Below are 23947 nucleotides of genomic sequence, written 5' to 3'. Positions count from 1 at the left end.
TTAACGACGCTAGATCCAGGGTTGACTAGTTAGGTATATTTTATAGCTAGAATTTTCTAGCCAGACTGTTAGGGCACTGTTACACTGCTTGCTCGCGGAACTGCTTGCTGAAAATACTTGGCAGAAACCAGTTTATTTCAAGAAACTTACTTTAAATACTGAACCTAAAAGCTTAAAATAAATGTTTATAAAAAATATAATTGAAAAATATCAATAATAGCTTCTTAATGCCAAACAGTTTAACAGCATAAATGTTAAGCCCCTTTACAGTGGCAAGTACCCTGTTATCGAACCGCCAAAATTCAAATTTCTTTAATAGATATCATTTTATTTCAGTTTTAAACATATTTTTTGTATGTAATACATATTGTTTGTGTTCGTTTCCATTAGCTTATCAAAAAATTCACTTTATTTACTTGTTTTTAATATTATCGATTAACTAGATTTCATAGTTTTTTTTTGTTTTGTTTTTTAAATGTTGAATTTGCACTACAAAAAAGAATTCTTTTCGTATTTCATTCACATTGAATGCCAATTAATACCTCTCCGAAAACGATTAGTTTTTGTTTCTTTATAATTATATAGTTTCAATTAACTAATCCACGCGTGCGTTATGTTTACAATATATAGACGTATGTATTATTTTATATATATATTTATATAATTTTTTGTTTTTTTTTCTTGTTTTTTAATGTTAGTTTAAGATTCTAATATATAGAAGATCAGTTTGTAGTTGTAACACGAAGAAAACAACAAATCAAAGTGGGAATTTCTTCAGGAAAGTTTTTTTACGATAGCCTCGTTCTCAAAATCCGGGCTTAAGCTGTCTTTTTCTTTATCCAGATCCTTTGGGTTTATGTATTTCATAATTTTTAGTAGCTTTTTTGTTTTTTGTTGCTTTTTTTTTGTAAATCTTTAACTTAGCCTGTGGCGTCGTTTGAGATTTTTCGGCGATTTTTTTGAATTTGTGGCAATGTCGACGGTGGCTGGTCCTCATATCTGCGGCCGGGTCCACAGCTCGCTCAGATCCTTCTTCAGCTTGCCCAGCTCTGCAAATACGGATTCGTGACTTAACACTTTCAGTGAAAATATGCCAAAAGTCAGAACTCTATCCGGGGGAGTTACTTACCAAGTTGTGCTGGCAGAACGCCTCCATTGCGGAAACCCAAATCGAAGCGGGGCTGGACTCCTGCCAATTGTCCGGCAGTTGTAGATCCAGAATTCCTAAAGGCAGTGCCACTAAATTAGCAGGTAATTAGTTAATAATTAAATAGTATTTAAGGGGGCATGAGGGAACCTACCTATAGGGATGCTTGAGGCAGCCATAGACCTCTCGGTAGCGTCCGTACAGGGTTCCATAGGAGACGCCCAAAATGCGAGCTGCCTTTTTCATTTCGAGTCTTTTGTTTTTAATGGCATCGAGGACCTGAAAATAAAATAGGAGATTTGGGAGATGTTTGAGAATTAAATAATACAGAATTATATATGAAGGTAAGAGCAACCTGGCACTCTATCTTTGGAAATAGTTTCGATAACATGGTGTGAAACCCGGCTAAGATCCCCGGGGAGCTTAAAATATCCAGATTTACTTTTTTAAATAAATATTAAAAGTATTAGGCCCCAAAAACTCACCCTCTTAGTGAACGGCTCCTCCCAGAACTGCGGACGCCTGCCCTTCGCCAGATAGTCATCCATTTTGATGACATCCTGCCACTGGGTTAGCTCCTCGTTGGTGAGACGCAGTTCGGCGGCATCATAGTCCTCCAGCTTGATGTCTGGATAGTCGCTCAGGCCACTACCACCAGCCTCCTGGCCGCCACTAGGATTACCATTACCACTGGCGGCACTTGCCACCACAGCAGCCGCGGCGGCAACTGCCACAGCAGCGGTGGCAGCCGCAGCACTTGCCACATTTGGGCCAAACTCGTGGGCCATCAGCAGGCCGTGTTCGTTGATGAGATAGGAGGCTGGGGTACCCGATCCGACGGCGGCGGCTGCACTGCCTCCGGCTGTTCCGCCCGCCTCGTATTTGCAGGCAAAGCTGGCCGGGATGAGGCTGCCGGAACGCGGGGACTCTGCCCGATTGGCCACCAAGTGCTCGTTCTCTATCTCCTCCACGGGCTGTGGCAGATTTGCCTCGTCCGTCTCCTTCCCGCTCTCCCGCTCCTCCCTGTCTCTTTCACGTTCCCTCTCCGGGACCGGCTCCTCCGCCGGCTTCTCTCGCTCCCCGCCGTACAACCGCCTGGCGTGACGCAGCTTTCCGTGCCGCTCTCGCCGTTCGCTCATCTTCTCCAGCTTCCTGCCCAATGGCCTTACCTCCGTATCCGCATCATCGCCGCCACCGCCGGACAAATCGATTTCCGGCTTCTCATCGTTGGGTACTTTGGGTGTGGGACTACGACGTGTCTCTCCGGCTGACCATTCGTGGGTGACACCACCCGCTTCCTGCTCGCTGGAAGTTTCCGTTTGGAGGAGCTGTTGTTGCTGTTGCTGCTGTTGTTGTTGCTGTTGGTGGCGCAGCCGTTGGCGCTGTTTGGGCGGGCAGGCGGCGGGCGGGGAGGCCAGCGAAGTGGCGGCAGCAGCGACAGCGGCGGCGGCAGCGTGGGCGGTGACCAGCGGTGGCTCCTCAACGAAATGGCGAGCTGTCTCCAAATAGGCACGCTGGGCGGGCTCCAGGTTGGCAGCATACTGGGCCAGCTTGCGTCTGAAAGGCAAGAAAAAAGGTTATTTAATCACGGTCGCCATAAAGTCACGGTCGCCACACATTGGGCCCCAAAATGTAGGCAACAAAAAAGCTAAAATTCGAACCAAAACTCACACATTGAACACATCGTAGGCATCGTCTAGCGGCGGACGTCCACGCTTGCGTTTTGGTCCCAAATAATGCTCCACAGGAGCACTGCCCTCCAGGGATCCCGTGACTCCACCCGAGGGTCCTGCTGCTGCCGGATGTCCTGGCGTCATCACCGGCATCCTCCCCAGGACACTGTCCATGCCGGGCGATAAACGTTCACGTTCTCGCTCTCTCTCCCTCTCACGTTCTCTGTCTCTTTCGCGCTCTCTCTCCCTTTCTCTGTCCAACAAGGTGGAACTGTGGAGCTGCCCTGGTGGCGCAGCCTGCTGTTGCTGCTGCTGGAGGATTAGGTCCTGGGCATAGCTCTCGGCCAGGCTGCGCGGCGGTGAGTGGAATTCGGCGGCGGCCATGGGCGGTGGGGGGCCGTCCTCGTCGTCGCGCCAAGTGACCTCGGCCAGACCTTTGATCTTGAGGTCATCGGCGGTTTTTAAAAGTGAAGGGAGACTGGCCTACAAATAAAAAATAAAATAAAATAAGAAAAGAAGAGGAATATTTTATAATCTCCTCCCCCAACATACATGCTCCACATTGATCTCTCCCTTGTACATGAACTCGATGAGACACTTGACCTCGGCAAAGGTCACATCCTTCATGATGATGATCGGATCCCGTTCGCTGGCATAGTTGGAGAGGACCGTGTCGAAGAAGGTGCTGCAGGCGCAAAGGACGACGCGATGGGCGCGTATCAGTTGACCCTCACAGGCCAGGGTCACGTCGCAGAAACAGCCGCGATCCAGGAGCTGCGAGAACATGGTCTGTAGATTGCTGTGGTGGTACTTCCACCGGAGGCAGTACTGCTGCGGCAGCATGATGGCGCCGCGCTTGCTGCTGCCCCTGATGGTGGTAACTAAGTGGGGGTTCTACAATAAAAAAAAAATAAAATAAATAAATTAATTAATTAAATTTCATTAAAGAGTTATTTCATTTCATTAACTATCTAACTATAAGATACCCTATACTTTTCCACTCCTCCTCTTAATTATAGCATACTTTCGGGCTTAAATATGCCTTGTTATTACATCAAATTTTAATTTAAACAACTGCTTAACCATAAAGAGCAATTAAAAATGTAAATAAATCACTAAAATACTATAAAGCCTTAAAAAAAACGAGGCATTTTTATTTCCAATTTAAAAATGAAAGAATAAAAAAGCGTGTGGGAATATTTTGCAGAAATTACATTTTCTTTACAATGCTTTTCCGCTTAATATTGAAAAACAGTTGATTGGATTTTTTTGTGTTTTTTTATGTAGTTTTTTTTAAATTTTTTTCTCTTGGTCTTGTTCGATGAATTATATCCATTGATAAACTTGTTATCCCTTTGGAGTCCTGCCAGTATCTATGTGTTTGTGTGTAAATGTCAATCGGAGGATATAGAGCTTTTTTTATACAGTTATCTTTTTTATACCGTTAACTGTGTCCGTGTGTCTCTGTTGTTTTTCTTTCTTTTTTTTTTTAAGGTATTTTCGAATTAAATTCATCGCAATTTTTTTCAAACAATATAAATAATCGAAATACCCGCTTTATGCACCAAAATGTGAAGTGGCTAGTGATCGGCACACAAAAAAAGGGGGGTCTTTATATAAAAATGTATATATGTATATATATAAAAAAATAGTATTTTTTTCCTTTTAATACAATTCTTTATTCTGGATTCTCCAAAAGGGAGGCAAAGAGGATATATATTTTCGTTTTTTGCTAGCAAACCTGCAACAGCAGCTCCATAAAAATGTTCGTCCTCGTTTTCATTTTATTATTATTCCTCTACCCCCCCCCGCCCCCACCCTCTTGGTACACATAAAAAATTTTCATAATTTTTTCCTTTTTCTTTTTCTGTTTTTGTTGCGCAAATATTATGCGCAAGGTAAAAACTTTATTTTGTTTGTAGCTGCCCCCACATCCTCCTACCCTTCATATGCACTTATATAATATATACATAGTACTATATAGTTACTACCTCCCAGAGCCACCAATCTGTCAATATACTTAAACACAAAGTATGGAAAAAAAAAAGAAATCTGGGGGGAAAAAAAGGAGAACTGAAAAGAGCAATTATAAAATCCCTTTTGTTGTCGATTTCCATCCAGATTCATCGTAAATTGTAAATCGACGTGACGAAAAAGCGAAATAAATTGATTTTCGTCTTTGTAGCCAACACACAGCCCCGAGTCGGGATGCAAAAAGATTATGTTGTATGTACTTTCCAATCCATGGCAACAAACCATGTAAAGTTCACAATTTAATAATTAAATTGTAATCGATAACTTTGGTCAGCGATAATCCTTAATCCTTATTCTTAAGGGAGTGGAATCTTTATTTTAATTGAATTATGAATGATTATAAAGCTTAAAGGTACTTAGGGTTTGAAAAAACATTTCTCGAAATTAAAAATGTATTATTCTTTGAAAACGCCCTCCTCCTCGATTCTCATGGGTGGCACATAAGCAGCGCCAATAAATGAATAAAAATATATTGACTTTTTTTTATAAAATATAAACAAAAAAATTAATTAAAAATAATAAAAAAGACAGCGCCCTCCTCCTCGATTCTCATTGGTAGCACTTAAGCAGTGCCAAAAAATGAATAAAAATATATTGACTTTTTTTCATAAAATATAAAAAATAAATTAATTAAAATGAATCAAAAAACAGCGCCCTCCTCCTCGATTCTCATAGGTGGCACTAAAGCGGCCTCAACAAAATGAAACCAAAGAGTTGCCTACATATACAATAAATTAACAGACACTAGTTAACCAAAACTAGTTAGCATACAAAATTAAGGATATAAGGATCTAATATTAAATACATATTCACAATATAATAACTAGCAAACATTAATCTTCACAAAGATGACTGCAATTTCAAAAAAAAAGGGTTTATATACACAGATAAAAAAAAACCATTAACTATAAATGAGATTAAGAAAGGACACCTTATGTAAACAGGTATTTATAACCTTATATGTATACATATATCTACAAAAAAAAAGGACGATAAAGATATGACCATGTAGAAGGTCCTTAACTCCTTTATTTCCCCCATCACTTTCTTGGGACCCTGTCCTCTACCACTTCCCGCCCTCCTCCGGCAATAAATTTTAAGAATTCCCCCAACAATTTTGTTACCCTTTTTTTTATACGTATATGGGCTAACAAATTTTTGGATTTTTTGTCGCTTAAAGTTGGGGTTTTTTTTTGGTGAAACGCATTCTTGCTTTTAGTACTAATATCACAGGACGAACCAGAAAAAAAAAACCATATAAAAAAGGGTAAAATCAAGAGAAAGGGTGGGGGGGTAAAAAGGATAAGAACTTTATGTTAGCTGCTTTTTATGTCCAGTGTACAAAATGGACACACCAACACACACACACACACAGGCACAAGAACAGTAAGGGATCAAAAAAAGGACCTAAAGTAGAAATGAGAAACTCCTGCTTGGGTCAAAATTCGCAGGACCAACCAAGAAAAAGAAGAAGCAGTGAGTTACTGTAAAAAAAAACACACACACAAACACAGACACACATACAGAGAGAAGAAAGAAGCTCGCGAAGTGAATGCGAAAAGCAAATTTCGTTTCACCTTTTTTCGAGCTACAAGAAATACCAAAGGAAAGTTTAAAAAACAAAACAACTGTAAAAAAAAAGCTGAGAAAGAAGAAGCAGAAGCAGAAGAACACATCGCTGGCAAATAAATTGCGCAAAAACCAAAGGGAAAGCAAAAAACTACAAGGGCCTGAAGAAAAAGTCTCAGAAAAACAGGACTTCTTTCAGTCAATATACATACATATATACTAAAAAGTATATTTTAGATATACAGCACATATACATACTATGTAGCTTTAAATATAACTATACTTTTCTTATATATCTATAGACTTTAGTTTATAATATAAGCTTTATATAGCGGATATACACTTCAGTTAGGAATTTAAGAGTTTGGGATACTTGAAAACTTTTTTTGGGACTTTGAAACAAGTTTTGGGATTTGTTTTCGTCTTAGTTTTAAGCTTAATTATTAGTATTTAGTATATACATACGTTGTTTTGAAATACAAACAATAACAGACTAACTATAACAAATATAGGATAATAATAACAAGCGAATATAATAAACATGAATAATAGTCTTTTCTACACTTTATGATACACAGAAACCACCTTTGAAATAGTAGACTCATATGAGTCGAGAAGGACTCTGTTTTTCTCAGGTAATATCCATTAATATATATTTTATTTTTGTTAAAAAGTCGATTTAATATTTTTTATTTCCATTTTTTGGAGCTGCTTAAGTGCCACCTATGAGAATCGAGGAGGAGGGCGGTGATTTTTATTCAAAAAAAATTAATTCGATTTTTTTTCCGAAAAAATAAAATAAAAATTAATTATTAAAAACAGCGCCCTCCTCCTCAATTCTCATAGGTGGCACTTAAGCAGCGTCAAAAATTAAAGACAAAAAATTTAAAGTGACTTTAATTTTTGCTTTTTATACATGCCGATAGCCCTAGCCTCAAAGTAAAAAAAACATTGCCTACTTTTAGGGCAGCCCAAAATAGAACTTGCAAAATGGCGACTTCCGTTTTCTTATCAACTCCCTTCTTGTAAGTATTTCTTGTTAATCAAACCCATTGATAAGAACCATATATAGAAGCTATCTTTACAACCCTTAAATATCCTTTAAAAACTAAACTTCTTGAGGGTGTACTGTCCGAAATAGTGGCATTACAATGTAAGAAGAAAAAAAAACCCAATGTCCGGCACTTCAAGGATTGGGATTTGAGTTCGGTTTCTGTTTCTCGAAATAATAGAAACTCTCACACACACAGCCATACATTGGCAAGAGCTAACTGTAAAGGGTTTTTGATCCCAATCTTTTTCCACTCACTCACACTCACACACATGCTAGCCCCCTTCCTCCTCACACACACACACACATACTCGAAGCCAAGCAAGAACCGTTACACATTTAAGTTCCTTAAAATAAAAAAAGTTACATAGAGAAAGAATGAAAGGGAGGCGGGGCTAGGGGGAGGGATGGCATAAAAAATACATGTTTTATTGTAGTATATTTTCCCGCCAAGCAGTCGCACACACACACACACAGATAAGTACTCACTTACTTGCACACACACAAACTCATTCTGACACACTCACTCATACTCACTCTCACACATATGAACCTCGAACCCGACTCAAACCCCCTACCACCCTACCTACCTCCCGCCCCCCCAAAAGCTGCACACTTCTTTTGGATTTTCTCATGGAAAATATTTTTCAGTTTTTATCACATTTTTCTTCTTCTTTGGATTTCGTTGTGTGTGTGTGTGTTGGTTTTTTTTTTATATTTTTTATTTTATTTTTTTTGCTGCTGCTGCTTGTGTCCGTTGTAAGCAGGAAGAAAAAAGGGGGGCCTGGTGGGGTGGGGTGGTGACGCAAAAAGGTTGCGAGCGGAAAAATAAAAATGAAAAAAGACATTACAGCGACGGCAGCAACGTTGGCAGCAGCAAAAAAAAAAATGAAGAGAATAAGAAAAAAATAAATAAATAAAAACACAAAAAGCTTGCAGAACCAAGCAGGGGGGGAGAGAGGTGGGGTAAAGAAAGGCAAAAGGCAAGAGGAAGGAGGCAAAAAAAAAAAAAAACATAACGACCGTTTCTCGTTTCATTTCGTTTGGTTTTTTTTATGCTTTTCATTTTTTTTTGTTGCCCCCCCCTTTCCAGGCCCCACATTCTCTTTATTATTATTTTCAGTTTTCTGTCTTTCTCCATTTATTTTTCTTTCTTATTTTTTTGTGCTCCTTTCTTTCAGTTTTTTTATATTTTTTTTTTGTTTTTTATGTTAGCTGGATGTTTTTCTACGTTTCTACTTTTTTTCTGCTGCTTTTTAAGCTGTAATTTTTTACTTGGCTTTTTTTTATGCTTTCTACTCCTGCTGCTACTGCTTCTTCTTCTGCTGCTGCTGCTTCTTGCTCCTTTTATTTTCTGCAATTTTATCCTTTTTTTTTTTTTTTTAAATATCGATTTTCATGTCAACTTAAATGAAAGGTACACAGTTTTCCATACAACACAAAAAAAAGAATGTAAAAAAAAAGGAGAATACGGAATTTATATGTGGACCTGTCATCCATATGTGTGTTGGTGTGTGTGTGTGAGTGTAATGCCTTTCCTTGCTGTCTCTTTTTATTATTAATTTTTTTATACACCCACACACACATACATACACTTGGTTATTTTCCCCCATTTTCCATTTCCTTTTTATAAATGCTTGGCAGGGACATATAGTGAGGAAAACAACTCCAAGATACACGGAAAATTTTCCACTTTTTTTCCTAGTTTTTTTTTATTTTTCTTGTACTTTAGATTTTTCTGGGGAGTCAGTATGGCAATGGAAATTCCAGACATGATTAATGGAGAACTGAATCAAGATATAGGTACATATATAGTCCTTTATACTCAAGGATACTTGATAAAAAGAAAGGTAATGCCATTACTCATTTCTAAATATCAGGGAAAATATCTTAGAATGGTTGCTTTACCTTAAAAAGTGATAGTATACTAATTTGCAAAGTAGTTTTTAAAATCTGTCAGTTTTTGACACTTCTTTGACATGTTAGAACTTGTTTAAAGTCAGAACAAGAGTTCGACTCCTAACCTGTAAGTTTTATTTTCGAATTATTGACTTATTTTTATGTTTTACTAATATTTTTTATAAAATTAAACAATGTTTAATGTAATTTATGTTTCAAAATAAGAAAACTAACCTAAAAACCAAATCAAACTTTAAAAACAAAGTCCTATTCTTATTTAAAACATAGCACCACTTTTATGACTAGTCTTTATTTTCAATAAATATTTATGAATTAAAATTTCTTAAAAATTAAACAAAATTAACACCAATAACCTGATAATTCAATTCATTATGAATAATATTTTCTGTTGAAGAACAAATTGAAGCACGAATGAAATGCAATTAATGAATAAACATCAGTCGACCGCAAGTTGCCGCCTTCTTGGCAAAGACAAAGGGATAATCCCGTCACATAAACCGATATCGGAATTAACTTAAATGCTGGAAAATAAATCAAATTGGATCCAGAACATACAGAATGAAAAAAAATAATGGAAATGGATGACAAAAGTGCAAGTGGGAGAAGCACTGTAACCGCATTATCAATTGCATTAAGGCAACGGATAAGTGCAGGATATTGTACATAATATATACTATAGGTGGGTATTTACAATATATATATATATATATACATAGTCTGCTTTATGGAATTACATATATACATAAAACCCACACACACACACACATCATGTAAATCCCCATCCTGCCACAGCAAATGTTCTTCTTTATTTTTCAGCTTTTTCTTCAACAGTTTTTTTCTCTGCTAGTTTTTTTGTAATTTGTATAATTTTTTTAACATTGTCGACATGGCTGGTACTGTTTTTTATACATATATTTTTGTACTTTTGTTTTTTTTTGTAATGGGTTTTCGGGGTTTTTTGTTGCTTTCTTTGACAAGGAAGCAAAAAATTTTAATATAAATTTATGTGCTAGCAGAGCAAGAGGGCAAAGGCACTAAAGGTGGGCGTGATGGGTGGTTGGGCCACGGTGGTCTCGGTAATGGGCGTGGCAGTAAAGGAGGATTTAAGGAGTGCCCAAGTGGTATGAGAACTCATTGTCCTCAAAATGGAACACGGTCTTAAAAAAACACTTTTCATTTGTTTGTAATTTAAACTTAAAACTAAAAAAAATATATATTATACATAGGTATTATATATATATATATATATATATATCTATAAAAAAATAAATGAAAAAGTTGTTTATGGCTTGTAACTTTTGAACTTTATTTCAACCTCTCTCATCATTTCATTTTTATGGCCTCATAAAAAACAAAAACAAAAAAAACAAAGTTTAATAAAATGAAACCCAATTTAAATTCCTAGTAAAAGTATAACACAAATAAACAAAGAATTCAAAATTAATTGAAATTCTTCCCGAAGCAGAAAATCTTTATTAAAAATATGCTGGCATTATTAAAATTATTTTTTTGCTAAAATAAGCATAAAAAAGAGGTCCTTTTACTGTTATTGTCTAAAGGCTTAAAAAAGTTTCATAAAAAATAAACACAAAATTAACTACTCATATACAAAATTACAGTAAGACTACTTTAGTAACGAAAATTCTCTACTCTGGTATCTTCAAATCTTTAAAAAGTATCTTTTTTTCCGCCGGAAGGAAGTTTAGTTTCTGACAAATTTTTTCAAAGATAACACACTTTCGAATATTCCGCCAAGGGAAGTGGTACTGTAAACAAACATTCAAAATACAAAAAAAAAAAATCACAAACTTCTTCAGAATGTTTTCCCCCTTTTTTTTTTTTTTGGTGGGGAGACAGAATAACTTCCAACTTTTGTTCGCCTTCCGTCTTGCATAAATAAAATAAACGACGACAGAAAGACGATGCCAAATGATTAAGCAGTTTCTCTTCGCAGCCCCAACAACAACAACAAAATGAATGAATAAAAAATAACAAACAGCCAAAAAAAAAAAAATTAAAAGGGGAACATCAACAAACCAATAATAATAATAATAATAAGAAATGAGGAAAAGAATTTCGCATTCGAAAGCATTTCAAAGGAAAAATCAACGAGTTCTTCTAATTCTCGCTTTCTTGGCAAATTATTAGAAATATTTTTGTTTGCTTGAATTTGAGGTTTTTTTGTAGTTTTTTTAATACCTATTGGTTAGGAAATTATAAAGGTTATGATGGAATATTAAAAGAAGTATTAGAGCTATATGTTATGGTGTATGAGTCTTTGAAAAATCTTGAATTGCTTTGTAATTAGTCTTTTTTAAACACTTTTGGGTAAGAGTTCGATCCCTGTGGAGTAAAATTTTATTTTTTTTAATACGAAAAAAAATAATACGATTTGAGTGCTATAAACCTTTTAAACATCCATTTAAGTACTTTATTCCTATTAGAAAGCTTCTTAAGAATATACATATAGCTATTAAGTATAAAAAAAATTTAACCTTAAAAGTATATCATAAAAAATGTCTAAAACACAATCAAAGCTTTATATCCATACTCTTTAAGTATAAAAACCTATTTAATTTTTTTTGTATATCCCAATAACCCTTTAGAGGGTATCTACCATTCCTAACCTTCAATACCAACTCACTTCTTCTGCTGATTGCGAATGGACAGCAATTCGAAATTCATATTATTAATAAGTAATAAAAAGAAATGAAGAAAAAGCCCAAGGAGCAACCAAAGAAGAAGCAGCACAAAAAACACGCAGCTATCCGGCTGAAGGCAAAAAAAAAAAAGAAGTATCTCAAAGATACACAGGTTTTTCCCCCCTTTTTTTATCTCTTGGATGTTTGTGTGTGTGTTTGTATGTTATATTTGGCTGATTCTGCGGTTGCTGGATTATTGTTGTTTCTGTATCTTTTTTTTTTTTTGAAATGCCAATAAAAATAAAGAAGAAGGAAGTATGGAAGAACCAAAAAAAAAACCTAGGCCAAGGAAGGGAATGGAATCGCTACCAAATTAATGTCCAAGATCCAGAAGGAACCACAAGATACAATAAGGCCAAGTGCAACATCACACACATATGGATATAGACATACATACATATATATCTAGATATATCTGGAGAGCTAGTACGCAACATCATAAAGCCTTTGCTGCCCCCAAAAGCAACAAAAACAACAAAAAACCTGCAACATCCACAAAATACAACAAAAAGTGCAAAAAAAACTGCAACTTTACTTTACGATCTTCTATAACTATGATATAGCTGCTATTGTTGTTGTGGGTCTTGTTGTTGTTGTCGGTTTTATAGTTGTTGTTAGTGTTTTTGTTGTTAAAGTTGTTGTGTTGCTTTTGTAGCTTTTTTGTTGCTTTTTTTGTCATTGTTGTTGTTTTCCTAGTGCATTCGCCTTCCTTTTTTTTTAAGATTTTTTTTGTCGTGTGTTGACTTATGCAGCTTCTTCTTCTTCTCAGCTTTTTGTTGTTTAGAACTATTTTTTTTTTTGTTAACAAAATACACTTGAAAATATTGGGGGAGATTTTGAAAAATATTAAAGTTTAGGCGTTTAATATTTAGGCTTGAAGAATCAAAGAAACTGAGAGGGTATTAGGGTTTTTAAGTTTTAGATTAAAATATAGACAGAAATTCCAAGATTTCAATTCATATTAATGAATATGAACCCATATCATATTAAGTAATATTGTAATATAGAGTATTATTTTGTTAATCATAAACTAAAAAAAGTTGATTGAATTAAACTTAAAAAAAAACAAGAAATTAAATCATATATTACATATCATATCTTATTATATCCTTGTGTATAGAAATAGATCAAGTTATATTGTATAATATCATATCATTTCAAATCGTTGTATATCGTAACATATATTATATTGTATTATTTTATTCTATAATATATCATACTATACCCCAATTTTTTTTTAAATTTCTCCTTCGTTTTTTTTAGTATCATAGAGACATAATTTAGCAAAGCTTTTTCTCCACATTTTCTTTACTTTTTCGTTGTTGTTGTTGTGGTTGTTCTTGTTGAAATTATTAGACAGCAACAACAACAAAGCAACAACACGCAGCTTGTCCAGTTTGGCACACACTTACACACATACACTGGAACAAAAAACCTTTATATATGTATTTACAAAAAACATATAGATTTTTTTTTTTTTTTTTTTTGGTTTTGTGGCCAGAAGCATTTCAGCGCATCTGTGTAACCTCAAGGTTGCTGAACCTCGACTGCGGTATTGCAGCTCAAGGGGCATGCTACAAGGTGGACAGGGACAGGGGCAAGGGATGGATGCCAGCGAAGAACAACAATAAGATAGAAAAATAACAAAAACGAAAAAAAAAAAAAACAGGACTTTACCATAAATAGAATCCTCGCCAAATAAGAAGATTGCATTTTTTTTTTCACTTTAATACTTTTGATGTCTTACGAACTTTAGTATTTATTGTGATTGTGATATTACCACAGCTGTTGTCACAGAAATTGAATCTTCACTGTATTGAAAATCAAGTTCCGTTTTGGATTACAGATATAATACCAAATGTGTATCATTATCGTATCGTATCGAATTTAATTTTAATATATATTCATTTTTTATGCAAAAGACTGGGTATTTGTTCAAAGAATCGGATTTCGTTCTACAAATTCTTGGAGAACAGACTTTTTGAGTCATAAAATACATGAAAATGAAAAGATATAGATAAAGAGATAAGGTTTCCCTTTCGCCTTTTATTTAAATAACAGCTTTTTACTATTTCTTTTTAAGCAAAAGACTGTTTAAATAATAAAACGGGTTTGTTTTAAAAATGAACTACATATTTGTAGTATTATTTGAGGGTTATGTAGTATTTTATAGTGTTATAAAGTGATATTAAAACACTTTATACTTTAAAACAGTGTTGTATAGTGTTATAAATCAACTTCGATAACAAAAAACCAATTCTAAAAAACCAAATTAGACTCAAAAGTAAAGCAAATTTAAAGTTCTTTAAAGAACTCCTCACCATACTCGTCTCAAGCCCATAAAAGTCTTAGCCCAAAATATAAATCCTTCATGAATATGGTGCTTAAATCAAGTCAAGGTAAAAAAGTCTAGCCTCTAAGAAAGTAAGAAAAATACAAAAACTATAAATAATGTTGGTGGAGATCTTTTCCAGGAAAGAAACGACTCAAAGGAACCGAAATGCGATGATCAATGAGCTGGAGCAGGTGCGGAAAAATGTGTGCTTTTGCTTTTTATACTCAGTGTCTTGGGCTTTTGTGTCTTTTTAACTGATTTTGCACAAAAAAACAGGCAAAGAGATGAGGATTACCAACAAAAAATGAAAATAAAATAATAGAAATACATAAAAGGGAAAATCTAAGAAGCTACTATTATTTGTTGGGTAGATTTGGATACCCTTTCAAGGGGTATAATTATTTTGTCCGCAACTGAGTAGAGAAATAAATTATAAATTATAAAATTATAAAGTTATAATTCCTCCGAAATAACCAGAAAGCCTCATTTTTGTTGCTTAGAAAGAACCTCTTGAACCAAAAGACCAAGCACCATAAACCTCCTTTTCTATGTAGGGTATCTACACTTCTCCTACTCCTTTTACTAGCATTCCCTACTTGTTTTTGTGCTTTTTTGATGGCGGCTCATGAAAAAGCCAAAGAAGCTGAAGAAGCTGCCCCAAACTCGGTCTCCGAGATACATTTGTAAGATGTTAGATACATTTAAGGGGCCAAAGAAAGAAGGGCGTTTTGGAAAAACTCACTTTGGTTTACAGGGAGTCTGGAGATTGGGGACCGATAGAGGGTCTAGGCAAAGTGGGAGGGGGGTGGGGAGGAAAAAAGAACATTCATCAAGAAAACTGTCGTCGTTTTTTTGTGTGTGTTTCTGTGTCTGTGTATCTGTATCTGCGGCAATGCTCTGTTGTATCTGTATCTGTAAGTACGTTAGTCTCTCCACCAAGAGTTCTAACCCATGTTGTTTTCTTTTCTTAATTTTTTTTTTTGTTTTTTTCTGCCCTTTTTTGTTACCAACATCCATCTGTTTGTTTATGTCGGTGTTTTGTGTCTATTTCTGAGCTCGTTGGTTTTTATTTTCATTATTTATCATTTTTTTTGTAGAGGTTTATTTTTATATATTCCCCGACTAATGTAAACTTTAATATTATTTTTGAAGGGATGTTTCCTTCGAAAAAAAAAACCCACAAAAGTCCTAAAGAAGAAAGAAATATGAGAGGTATTATCTGAGGGGAAAAACTCGAAGAAAAAGCTTTGTATACCTGGTGGTTTGGAGGTAAAAAACAGTTAACAACAACGCTAATCCCAAGCTCTAGAAATAAGGAAAATAAATCCTAGGAGCTTTGAAAAAGGACTTAAAATTAGCCTTCTAAAATAATACTTCTTGGGGGATTTTTAAAAAGTATCATATTATATTCTCCTGCGAGTTTTTCAATAAAAAAAAATCCTTTATTTTAAACGCTTTTCCTTTTTTTTTATTCATTTTTGCATCATCCTCACAAACAAGTAAAATATTTCAATCAAGCAGAGCACAATCTTTTGCAAAAATCCCCACTGACTTGTACTATTTCATTTAAATTACTTTAATAACAACAAAAGCAACAACAGGAACTACAAAATAAATGGAGAACATTGAAAAACAACAACAAAAAATATATTAAAACAAAAAAAAATGAAGAAAATAAGAAACACGAGGGGTATTGTACAACAAAAAAACAAAAACGTTGATGATGATGAAGGCGAGTATCTCGAAGAGCAGAGGAGTTTTTTGTTGGCTTGTCTCCTTGAAATGAGAATGTTAATACCCAGTACTTGGGGTTTCAAGGTATATGCGGTTTGTAGGGATAAGATTGAGGAAGATTTATAAATAATAGTTACTAAAATAAATGGTTATTTAAAGGTAATGGTCAATGAAACTCTAAGAATTTTAAAATAATGAAATTTTTTATAATTTTTTTTGAAAATTAATATGTTTTTGAGGTTATAATAGGGTTATAAGAGTCTAACAATGTCAAAGACATTATCAAATTATAATAAATCTGTATCATGAGATAGTATTATTGGTTATCATATTAGTAAAACTGTTTTATATACACTTTTTGGTAATTTTAATACTATTTTTGAAGTATAAAAGGTTAAGAGCTTAAAGAGTTGGATTAAAAGGGTTCTATGAGTATAAGAAACCTTTAATAGAACCATTATAGATTTATATCATTTTATATCAAGATTATATATTATCTTATATCAGTATCAGTATCATTTAAGTAATCTTCATAATACCAATAGATATGATACAAGTCTTTACCTATCTCTCATAGTTTTTTGTTACAATCTGTTTGTTTATATGCTACTTATATACAATATATTTTGTCTTTTTTTTTATTAAATGGAACAAAATCTGTGTTTTCTTTTATTTTTCTTGTTTTTTGCTGGGCACTTTGTAATTTATTACGTTTTTTGTTGCTCTTGCAACTCTGGTGTTGGTGCTGGCGCTGCTCCGTTCGAGTATTTTATAAAATTGTTCAATTTTTGCACGAGACAATGTCGCAGGGTCGACTTATGGCCTCACCCCACCCACTTTCCTACCGCTCCCTCTGCCTGCCCCCTCTCGCCCCTCGCCCAGGGAAACCCTCAACACAAAAAAACCCAACCCGAAAAGCAGCAATAAAGTGGCGTTGGAAAATGAAAAATAATAAAAACAAAAATGAATAAAAAAAAAAAGATGAAAAAAATAATGGAAAAGTGGCCAAAAGATATACGAGAGGAGGGGTGAGATGGGGAGGTGGGTAAAAAAAGAAAAGCGATCCAAAGTGAATATTGAGATATTTCCCATGCTGACAACTCGCTTGCTTTTCGCTTCGTTTTCGTTTTCGGTTTTTGGTTCGTTCAAAAGTGATTTACTCTTTTGGTAATGTGCACGTCCCCCGCCCCTCCCCCCTCTCAACTGCTCCCCCCTTAAAGCCAAAAAACACACACCATCCCACCCAGAAACACCACCCACTTTTCCACATTTTCCACCCAATTTTTTTTCCCCCCCCTGCATGTTTATGTGCAATTTTTTTTCCTTAAACACTCACACTCACAGCTGCTTTGGCACATGCCATATATACTATATATATATATATAAATATATGTATACCGTTACACCATATTTGCACTTGGATAATATATATACCAAAAGGTCTTTTTTGTTTCTCTATAAAAAAAAGGGAACAGGAATAAATACAAAAAATAGATTAAAAAGTTCTATTTTGAAGATGGAAAGTATTGGATACCCTAGATGTAGTACAATTGCTACTAATTGGGGGGTGGCTTGGAGTTATGGAAGGGTATTACTCTATATAGGGGGTTTTTTGGACCAAAAGAATGTAAAATTAGTCACAAAATATGAATTTATAATTGTTAATTAATAAGATAATATAAATATTAATATTTAACATGAAAAAAAACTCATAAAACCATGGAGTATCATACTCCTCCTGTTTTCTTGCTAGAATTCTCAACAGGTTCTAGCATAGCAAGCTATAAACTAACCTCACTTTTTTGAACCATGTTTAAGTTTAGAGAATTTGTCTTAAAATAAATATAAAAATATTTCAAAAAAGATAGAGTGTAGAAAGAATAAAGTAAAGAAAACCAGAACCTTCGTCCACCACTTGCCATTTAGTTTTCTACAAAATATAAATGGAGTTTTTTTTTTGTACCCCCCCTTTAACTTTTTTTTATATTTTTTAACAACCTCCTGGTCCTGGTCCTCGTTCTGGTCCTGCTTCTAGTGCTAGTCCTGGCTCTTACCCCATTATCCCTTTCTTACCTTTTCTAGGACTGGAAAAGTTCGGTTACAGTTCCTTTCTCTTTCTCTGCCGCTGTCTCTGTCTCCCTCTGGCTCCCTCTCTTTTTTTTTGCTTATAGTTTTTGCCAAGCGCGCCAAAAAAAGGGAAATATATAAAATGCAGATAAGCGAGGCAGCAGGCAGGAGAGACAGAGAGAGAGAGAGAATGGACAGGCAACAGTAAAATGGAGTAGTGGAGGAGGAGGTGGTCCTGCCTAGTTTGGGTGGACCTTTTTAAGGAGGGGGGAAGAGGGTGGGGTAAATAAATTAAATGCTTGACTTTATTTTTTGCCTGGCGATGTTTGCCTTGTTTTAATATTTTCCTTTGCCTTTCCTAGGGATATACTTCCCAGGCATATACACTTTTTAGTTCATTTTTTTACCTCAAGTTGGTGTTTTTTTTTTACCCCCCCTACCCCACCAGTCCAGTACAATTTCTCTCGTGTTTTTCTTTTGTCTTGAAACACTTTTTGTTCCCATTTCCTCATTTTTTTGTGTTTTAGAACATGATTTGTATTTCGTTCGTTAGATGGAATTCCAATCTGCTGGCAAAACAAAAGGGTGGAAATTCTCTAAAAGATTTCCATAAGGAAGGAAAATAAACTAAGAATACAAAAAAAAAGACAGAAAAAAAAACAGGTGGTAGGTGGAGTGGGTGGTTGAGTGGCAGGAAGACAGACTTTGAACCTGTTGCGGTTTTGTGTGGAGGGTGTGGAATTAGTTAAAAGTAAAATGTGTATATACTTTGTGTAGATATATCCCTTATATTCTTATTCCTTTTAACCAAAATTTCAAAGAAAACTATTTCTCAAAAAAACAAGCACCCAAACCCAGGCCGTAAAGTATGCTATGATATTTTCCATGTAATATATGGAAGATTTTTACAATAAAGAAGATTTGAACAAAGCTGCAATAAATTTAATCAATATGTGTGTACATATATATAGTATTTGTATAGTTTTTGTTATTTTTATAGAATTTTAAACAAAAAGAAACTCAAACCTTGAGTGTGGACCTTGTTTTGTTTTAGACAACAGGGCGTATGAGCTATTAATTGAAAATTATAATATAAAATAAATGTGAATAAACTTATAATATATTTGTATATGTAATTATAACATTTAAATAAAAAAATTCTAAATATAAAATACTAGATTTTAAATACTGAACTTGAGGCTCTTTGGACAACAGGGCGTATGAGCTATTAATTGAATATTATAATAATATGATATAAATGTAAATATACTATATGTATGTTATTAAAATATTAATATAAAAAAAATACTAAACATGTAATACTAATTTTTAAATACTGAACTTGAGACTCTTAAGACAACAGGGCGTATGAGCTATTAATTAAAAACATTACTCATACGCCCTGTTGTGTTTAATGTTTAACTTTTTTTCTTCCAAAATTTCTTAAATTAAAGTCCACCCAAATGCACTAGGCAACTATCTACTTCTAAAACAAATTTGCACACTGCTATTATTCGCTTTTTTACAATTTTTTTTGTAAGCTCTTATCAACCTAAAATAAGCCATAAAAAAATGCAAAAAAAAAACTAGTCAGAATTAAAAATAAACATGACAAAAAAAAGGGCAAGAAAATTTAATTAATGGAAAAGTAAACAGTAAAATAATATACACGAATACCAAATGAAATAAAAATAAAAAAAAATCATTAAATATAACATGGTTTCGTTAAACACAGAAAAAAAAGTACATGCCACTTTTAGCCACGGAAGCGTATAAATTAAAATAGAAACAAAATTGAATTAAAATATATTAACCAAAGAAAAAATCTATGAAAAAAAGAGCATAATAAAACAATAAAATAAACTCAAAGAAAAGGTAAACCCAACCATCAACCACAAAAAACGTTTTGTGATTCATAATTCCGATTCGGATTTGCTTTTCGTTGTGTTATTATTTTATTAATTTTTTTTCTCTTTGTGTGTGTGTGTGTGTTTTTTTTTTATTATTATAGACTTTGCTTTTGTGTTACCCAATTGGTGGCATGTTTTTTGTTGTGTGTCTCTATTTTTTTTATTATTATCTTTCCTATTTGAAAATGTGTGTGTTTTTTTTTCTCGATTAATTGCATAAAAATAGAGGCCGTATTTCTGTTGCCTTTTTTGTTATTTTTCGATCGCGACATAATTTGATTTGGAAACCTTGAGAAAACAACAAAAAAAAATCAAAAAAAAAAAAATAAGAAAGAAACCGGGACCCAAAAGAATTCTTAACTTTCCAAAATGTTAAGATGGGGGGAAGCCTATATATATAACTCTTTTTTTTAAGAGTATTTCTTAACTCTTTTTTTTTTGTTATTTTCCATTGTTTTGTTTTGACTTTAGGGGACGGAAATAGTTTTTATCTCTCTTTCTTTCATTGCTTTGATTTCAGCTTTTGGTTTTCTTTTTATTGTTATTGTTATTTTTTTGTTTTTGCTTTTTTGTCCCACTAGCTTTTTATTTTCTTCCTCTTTTGCACATTTTGCTAGAAAAGTTATCAGCAAATTTCTGTCTAACTTGTTTATTTACTTAATTTTTTTTCCCATTTTTTTTTTTTATTGCCTGCACGACAAAAAAAAGTCCCCAATATATAATATTGTTTTTTTCTGATTTGTTTTCGTCTGCAGGGAATTTTTTTTGTGTATTTATTTATTTATTATGTTTCTGTCTCTCTTTTTTTTTTCTCTCTGTTTGCTTTTAATTAAAAATATACGCTGATATCAGAGAATAACCAAAAAAAAAGAAACCCTCAATGAAATGGAAAAAAGGCCCTTTTTTCAGGAAGTGGTTTATGGTTTTTTTTAGACCAAAATAAAGATTAGAGATTTCTAACAAAAATTATTATTTACGCTTTGCAAATTATTGTTATTTTCCATTGTTTTTCTAAAATAAACAACTGAATAATTTGCGTAAGAAGCTAAAAATTTATTTACCAACACATGGGTGAAAAAAACAAAAAACTAGAAAAAAATTAACTAGAATTTTAAAAGGTAAAAACAAGCAAATAAACAGCTCCGAAAAAAAAACACAATATTCGTGTCAAAATGTGTGTCGTTTTTTTTTTTTGCTTTATTTCCTACTACTGTCACTTTTTTTGTTGTTTTTTAAAGAATTTTTTATTTGATTACGGAATAATACGAAAATAAATACGATTTTGTTGTTATATATTTATTTTTTTGATTTATTTAAGCCCTAAGCTTTGTTGCTTATAAGAAAACACACACCTCTTTTTTTTCTCAGTTTATTAGGAAACACACCTCTTTTTTTTTGTTATTGTTGAGTTTCTTATATAAAAATACTAAAATAACCTTGGTTTTATAAATTCAAAAATCAGAAAAGATCAACATATAGACAGGAAGTCTTAAATATATATGTACATATATAGTTAATTATTCATAAATATAATATAAAAATAATACAATGAAATAAATGAGAACTGCTTGCACTGCTTTCTCCTTCATCTTGCACCTCTGCTTCTCCATCGGCCACCCAGTTCCCCCTCCACCCCCCACCCCCTCTCCATCATCACCTGTGACGAGTGCTGACCTGCCCTTGTTTTTGTTTGCTCTTATTGTTGTTGTTGCTGTTGGATGTTATTTTGGACAATGAACTTGAAATTTGGAGCACGCGTTCACATGTAATTGAAATGTGTGTGAGTGGAGCACAGTGTTCAGAGAGGGAGAGTCTCGCGAAAGAGAGGCAGGCAGGCGGGCACACACAAATACACGCACATTACAGATTTGTTGTGCTCCTCTCTTCTCCTGCTCCATCTCCTGTTAGCTCCCACAGCCACCCACAGCCCCACTACGCCCCTCTTGCTGTTTTTTTTTTTGCGCAGGCGAATGTCGTTGTGAAAACAAAAAATCTAATAAAACAGCAGACAAAAACAAAAGGCCGCAGCAGCAGCACCAGCGACGTCACTCAAATGCGATTTGCAATTTTAATTTTTTCTTTTTTTTAATAATTTTTTTTTGTTTTTGTAAATTTGTAGAAAAATGAATTGCATTCGACATATGAAGTGGAAGAGTGGGGAATACAAAAAAAACAGAAAATAAAGAAAAGTAAATTGCAAATTGCCTTTTTTTTCTGAGCTTTTGCTGTAAAGGCGGAAATGCTGATGGGTCTCTCTCATAATTGACACAGCAAAAAAAAAAAACAAAAAAAAAAGGGAAATATATACCATCATATATGTATATAATATCCTCAACAAAAAACCACTCCAGACCATGTAATGTAACAAAAACGGCGCCCAAAACGTAACTTATAGATCTCAACAGAAAAAAACAGGGAAAATTTTCAGACTTTTTTTTGTGCCTGACAAACAAACAAAAAAAAATTAATTACCAACCAACCAACCTTAGTTGGAAACTGGCTAAAAAAAAAATGAGCGAAAAAAACTGGCTAACACAGTAAACAAAAAATGTAAATTACTGTGTATTTTTCCCTCGTCGAACGAATTTAATTTATTATTATTTTTTTTGCCAGTTTTTTTTAATGCCTTGGCAATTAGTTGGCAAAAAAATGCTTAAAAAAAAAGCTTACAATAAAATCACAAGAAAAATATGTACATGAATAAATGATTGAATGGCAAGAAATAAAATTATTTCCTCTTAAAGACAAGAGTTTTATAAATATGTATAATTCCATTGAAGTTTAATTTTGATTATTTTTGGAGTGATTTTTTTTTAAATCTTGGCAGCTGGGCAAAGTCAACAAACCCGGAAACCTTCGATCAAGAACAACGGAATTTTTATCGTAATATTTTTGATATTTTTATTTTTATTTTTTAAACATTCACTTGCCACACAAAACAATAAGTTCAAAAACAAGAAACACATAAAACCCAAAGAACAAAACAAAAGTGTGTAATAAAAAAAAAAAAGGGGGGAAAAATATTATTATAAAAACTCTGAAATTATGAATGCAAAAAAAAAAAAGAAGGAGAGGTGGAGGGAAATAAAACGAAACACACACAAATAACACACAACTTTTGTTTGGCTAAAAATAAAACATTATAGCCCCCCTTTTTTTTGTTGTTGTTACTGTTTTTTTGGGGCCTTATTTTTTGTTGTTGTTATTATTATTGTTGTTGTTAATTTTTTGCGTGTCTTTTTTAGCACATGAAATAAATAATTTGTTTTCTCACCTTTTCTTTACGACTTTTCGCGGTATCTGGCCGATGTTGTTGTTGTTTTTGTAGTATTATTATTGTTTCTTTCTTTTGTTTTCTTTATCGCCTTTGATTGGGATTTTTAGTTGTTGTTTTTGTTGCTTAAATATATTAATATCGCATACGCAGCAAGTTTTCAGCACAAAAAAAATATTCATTCATACATTTTGTTTTTGTCGTTTTTTTTTTTGCGGTTTTCAACTTAAAAAAAAAAATTTTAAAGATAAGACTTTCAAAAAAAAAAACAATTCACAAGCGCGCGCTTTTTTCTTATAAGGCGGCTAACGGTACACTCAAAATAATTGTCACTTCGTTTTGGGGGGCTGTATGTGTGTTCTCCCACGAGCTTTGTTGCTGTTCTCCGTAGAGAGACCGACCGGCCGAACAGTTGAGAATCAACTGAGAAACGTCAGCGTCGTCAGCTGTGTTTTGTTTGGGGGGCCCCCAACTAGGGATGGGGTCGTGAATGGAGAGTGGGGGAGCTCGAGACACGTGCTCGTGAGGGTT

At 33.9% G+C, this 23947-nt stretch overlaps 1 protein-coding gene across 3 annotated transcripts; it reads right to left on the bottom strand.

Annotated features, from left to right (window-relative positions):
* Window positions 1-344: 344 nt before the first annotated feature.
* LOC108132578 (transcription activator GAGA) lies at window positions 345-23822 on the bottom strand. Of its 3 annotated transcripts, none has more exons than XM_070279288.1 (7): window positions 23417-23822; window positions 3373-3714; window positions 2819-3303; window positions 1633-2704; window positions 1302-1426; window positions 1130-1239; window positions 345-1076 (listed from the first exon to the last, which is right to left on the bottom strand). In XM_070279288.1, exons 2-7 carry the CDS (start codon window positions 3661-3663, stop codon window positions 994-996), a joined length of 2166 nt encoding a protein of 721 aa, XP_070135389.1. In that variant the 5' UTR covers window positions 3664-3714; window positions 23417-23822; the 3' UTR covers window positions 345-993. The 3 variants fall into 3 exon arrangements, with proteins under 3 accessions (XP_070135389.1, XP_070135391.1, XP_043065667.1); XM_070279290.1 differs by having other exon boundaries at window positions 345-1069; XM_043209732.2 differs by having other exon boundaries at window positions 346-1049.
* Window positions 23823-23947: the final 125 nt, after the last annotated feature.

This window comes from Drosophila bipectinata, chromosome XL, assembly GCF_030179905.1.
Source record: "Drosophila bipectinata strain 14024-0381.07 chromosome XL, DbipHiC1v2, whole genome shotgun sequence".
Lineage (NCBI taxonomy): Eukaryota > Metazoa > Arthropoda > Insecta > Diptera > Drosophilidae > Drosophila > Drosophila bipectinata.
This window is presented reverse-complemented; position numbering and strand designations above follow the sequence as displayed.

Excerpts from the sequence above, each read along its gene's own strand:
- LOC108132578 (XM_070279288.1), bottom strand. The coding sequence starts at position 3,663 with ATGCTGCCGCAGCAGTACTGCCTCCGGTGGAAGTACCACCACAGCAAT. Across the intron at positions 2,705-2,818 it reads GCCTACGATGTGTTCAATGT|ACGCAAGCTGGCCCAGTATG; the intron begins GTGAGTTTTGGT and ends CTTGCCTTTCAG. Across the intron at positions 1,077-1,129 it reads CGTTCTGCCAGCACAACTTG|TGTTAAGTCACGAATCCGTA; the intron begins GTAAGTAACTCC and ends TTTCACTGAAAG.